The following is a 4,113-nucleotide window of genomic DNA, read 5'->3' as shown; positions in this document are numbered from 1 at the left end:
GGTCTGTGGGTCAGGGTCGTCTGAGGAGCAAGGAGATGGTTGGAGATGCGTGAACTTTTATTTAAGATTTAAGTTTTTTATTTCAAAGGTCCTCATGGCTCAGCAGCAGCAGCAGAAGCATAAATATTACTGTTAAGAAAGCTGATGATAAAGTTGAATAAAAATCTAAGTCTGATTCTGAAGGTAAATTAAATATCTGACAGTGATCATKACACAGTGTGGCTCTAATTCACCACTTCACCATCTGTGTCGCAGTTACACGTCTCCAAAATGAGCGTACGCATGGGTCAGAGTTGGCGTGAGGCACCGCACATTTTCACGTCAAGTTTGGATTTTATAAATCACAGCTTTGGCATAAAAAATGGCATACGCAAGTTTCTGGGCTCAAATTGTGCGTACGCCAGTTTTATAAATCCGACCCCAGGACTGTACAGTTTACACTCAACTACAGGCCAGGACTGTACAGTTTTAGTGCTGTACCAAACGATTATTTTATAATCTATTAATCTAAGAATTTATTTTTTCGATTAATCGATTATTCTAACAACAAATCTATAAGTTATTCTGATGTGAGTGCACTGGATATTTAAAATGTTTTCATCAAATTAACAAGAACAGTTCTTGTGCCCAGGTGTCCCATTCTTAMAATGCTGTGTGACTCAGCCCTCTGTGAACATCAGGGACAATCTGGGCTCTAACGATCATCACACTGATGGTCTTCTTTTGGCTGTGAACAGTTTTGATTGTCATTGTTAAACCTGTTTGTCCATGAAGTGGAGGCAGTGCTTATCAGGCTGAGTTTACCTGAAACTCCTCAGACTGAAGACGTTTCTTGGAGACAAATCGTTTCAACAAACAGAACCTGTCCAGAGGAACTGACTCAACTTCATTTTAGATTTTTCTACCTGCATTACTGAGATGCATCAGGACACTAAAGGACTATTTTTTCTCCAAAAAAATATAATTAACACTTTATTTTACCTAATTTTAATTTTAAAAGTGTACTTAGTTATTTTGTGGTACACTGTAATTGCCAATCAAAACTAAATCAAATGAAGCTTATTATTCATGTATTTCAAATAAAAAAGCCTGAATATCCAGCATGTTGTCAAAGTTAATGGCTGATGGCAGAACAAATAACTAATTAGGTTGCTTGTTAAGTTCATTTTGAAGATGGTTCAAAGGCAGAAGAAATGTTTAGTTTTTTTCCCCACTGGTATTGTTTTGTTAAAAAATAAGCAATGGTCTTTACCTGTTCCGATCTATTTCTTCAGTTTGATAGTTAATTGTAATTTGTGACTAGTGTTAAATAAAGACTGTTTTAATGAGTGAAAAGATGATTTAGCAGTAAAGAGAAACCATTTTGCAGGTCAGGTTTCCATCCTGGACTAAATAACTCCTGCTGGTCAGATGCTCTGATCAGCTTCTGTCTGTTTTTTTTTTTTTTTTTGAAGCCCTTGTTTCTCTGCAGACCCCAGTGGAGCTCTGCACAAACACAGGTGTTTATTTTCTGTCCCCGCAGACAGCAGCGGTCCATCCAGTGCCGTTTCCAGTGCCGGACCTTCCTCCCCCATCACAGCCGACACTTCCCCACGGTTCAGCTTCAGCGAGAAGGTTTCTCTCAGCCCTCAGAGCAGCGAGGAAACCCATTCCTCTCAGAACATTTCCAGCCAGCCACCACCCGCCTTTGGGTCTCAGGGCTTGGACCTGACTTGTCCAACTCTTTCAAACCCACGTGAAGTCCCTCTGGCTCCAAAAACCTCCCCGGAGGGAGATCCTGGACTCAGTGTTGTGACTGATAACCAGACAGACAATCCTGAGCTCCCTCTGGATGGGCAGGAGGTTGCCTCTGCCACTGTGGAGACTCCCAGTGATCCAGTCTCAGATCCGGACCACAGGCCACCCTGCTCRGCCCTGGCTGAACTGGGTCTGGGTCGGATGGAGGGTTACTGTCTCCCCGGGTCACTACCTGTGCTGCTGGAGCTCAGAGAGAGCAGCAGCGAGGCGGGCTCCAGCTCACAGACGCCTCAGTCTCCTGAGGGTCCAGATGAGTTCTTTGACACTCAGGAGTCCATGGAGCTGTGGATGGAGGGTCCAGAAAACACCCTTCATTCTGAGTCTACTGTGGACCACCAAGCTGTTCAGCCAGCAGAGCCGTAAAACGGGCTGCACCAAGTCCAGGTAAAGGATGATTGTGGATTCTCTGAGCTTTTCTGTTGTCCTGCGCTCCACCTGGATTGACTCACTGCAGTTTGGAAAAACAACCCTAGCAAGTTAGAATCTTAAACTTACAGAAAAAGCTAAAGACTGAGCTGAAATGCTCAAAGAACTGACATAAAATAATCCTTTGTGTATTTTGGTTTTATGAGTTTGTGAATTGTTCCCACAGTTAACAGAGTTTCATCTTGGGATGTGTTGTTTCTGTTTTTCATTGTCTTTTTTTCCACAGCTGTACATGCTGAGCCGTCTGTGGTAGCAGCTGTGGTGTTTATTCATCAGAGCGAGGATGTCACCTGTCTGTGCTGCAGCCATGCTTCTTTATTGCGCTTTATTTTCCTGTTGCAAAGCAAAAAGGACTTTACAACTTGTTTTTTCTCTTTTTTGTGTGTTTTTTAAGAGTCACAGAAAGTGAATGAGCTACAAACCGACAGACTTGATGTGAACCCATGTTCAGATTCTGCTTCTGTGACTTTAAAGACAAACGTAAACAGTTAGTCATTTGTGCATCACATACTGCCAAAGTCCTTAACCTCTGCTGAACATTTCATTTATATAGAACATAAAAAGAAGATATTTATTTTCAAACAGCATCATAGAGAAAGGCTGTATTTTATTACCTGAACACTAGATGTTTAATTGTATCATAGTTTGTGTAGATTTTTTTGTAAAAACACATCATGATGTGTTCAAATGTAAAAGCCTCATTTTAACACTGAACAAAGGGGAATGCTTTTATTGTGGCGAGCAGTAATGTAGCATACATGTGCACGTGGTGAACGTGCACACGTGTCAGGAGCCATTCAGATGTGCAGCTCTGTGTGGATGAAGTGTCCAAATAAAACCCAGAAACTGGGACTTTACTGGACTGTGTGCAGATAAAATGTCAACCTGTTGCTAAAAGGTCAAATCAAACAAATAAACATTTCCAGCTTGTATCCAGTCGTGTGCACTTCATTTATGCTTCAACTAGGGATGTAAGTTATCGATTAATGAATTCATCTAAAGTTGATTGATCTTATTGATCCATTAACGACTCTTTGATAAGCTGCCATTTTCTTATAAAACAGAGTTTTCTCTTGTATCAAGAGGGTCTTTCAATATGAAGGCCTTTTTAAAATATGCTGGATTAACAAAAATAACATTTTTATTTGAACAATTCATTGAGCCAGCTGTATTAAATATTGACTGAATAAACAATATGGATTTATCACACATTAAACTTATTTATAAAATATAACAAACAAAATCTATTAGTCTGCTGAATGGGGGGAAAAGAAGAAAAGACTGAAATAWATGAAACACAATCCACCATGAACGAGATGTAAAACTCTTTATCATTTATTTTCATTTAAAATAGCAGATTTTTCTCTGATTCTTTACTTTTTGCTGCCTTCTTGTTCGTCTTGCTGCAGATTATTCTGACTGAGTGAAAGTGGGTCTAACTGGACTCCAGGTGTTCTCTGTGGCTGGAAGCTGCTAACCTCTGGGGCAACAGAAACATCCTACTCTGTTCTCCAGAGCTCACAAATGATGCCTGGTTCTGTTGGACCAGCCAGCGTGGTTCTGGAGCAGGTGGGCGGGCCGCCCCGTTCCCCCACTCTGCACAGTCAGACCTCCAGTGCAGCTCCATGTACTAGTGATGGGACAAACAGTTCATTTTAGTGAACTAAATCATTAGAATCAGTTCATTAAAATGATTCACGAAAAAGATTTGTTCACTGAATCATTCAGTTCATTTTTAATGCATGTACTATATTAATAAAAATATCACTAATATTCATTATACTAATTATGTTAATAAAATTAATTACAGTAGAGTTACAGAGGGATACAGATGTATCTTTTTGCTATTATTATTATTTTATTTTACTTTAATTTCCTCAAAACAGACCT

General features: G+C 40.0%; 1 protein-coding gene across 1 annotated transcript in view; it reads left to right on the top strand.

The window, feature by feature from the left end:
• The window catches only part of ppip5k1a (diphosphoinositol pentakisphosphate kinase 1a), a gene marked incomplete in the record, with an annotated part of 51,223 nt that extends 48,068 nt beyond the window's left edge, over nt 1-3,155 (top strand). The window contains 1 exon segment of the mRNA XM_014021413.1: nt 1,523-3,155. Within this exon segment, the coding sequence (XP_013876867.1) occupies nt 1,523-2,160 (638 nt within the window).
• Between the last annotated feature and the right edge of the window lie 958 nt (nt 3,156-4,113).

The sequence above is a fragment of the Austrofundulus limnaeus genome, unplaced genomic scaffold (assembly GCF_001266775.1).
Source record: "Austrofundulus limnaeus strain Quisiro unplaced genomic scaffold, Austrofundulus_limnaeus-1.0 Scaffold292, whole genome shotgun sequence".
In the NCBI taxonomy this organism is placed as follows: Eukaryota; Metazoa; Chordata; class Actinopteri; order Cyprinodontiformes; family Rivulidae; genus Austrofundulus; species Austrofundulus limnaeus.
Note: the sequence above shows the minus strand (reverse complement) of the source record. Positions and strands in the feature narration are given on the sequence as shown.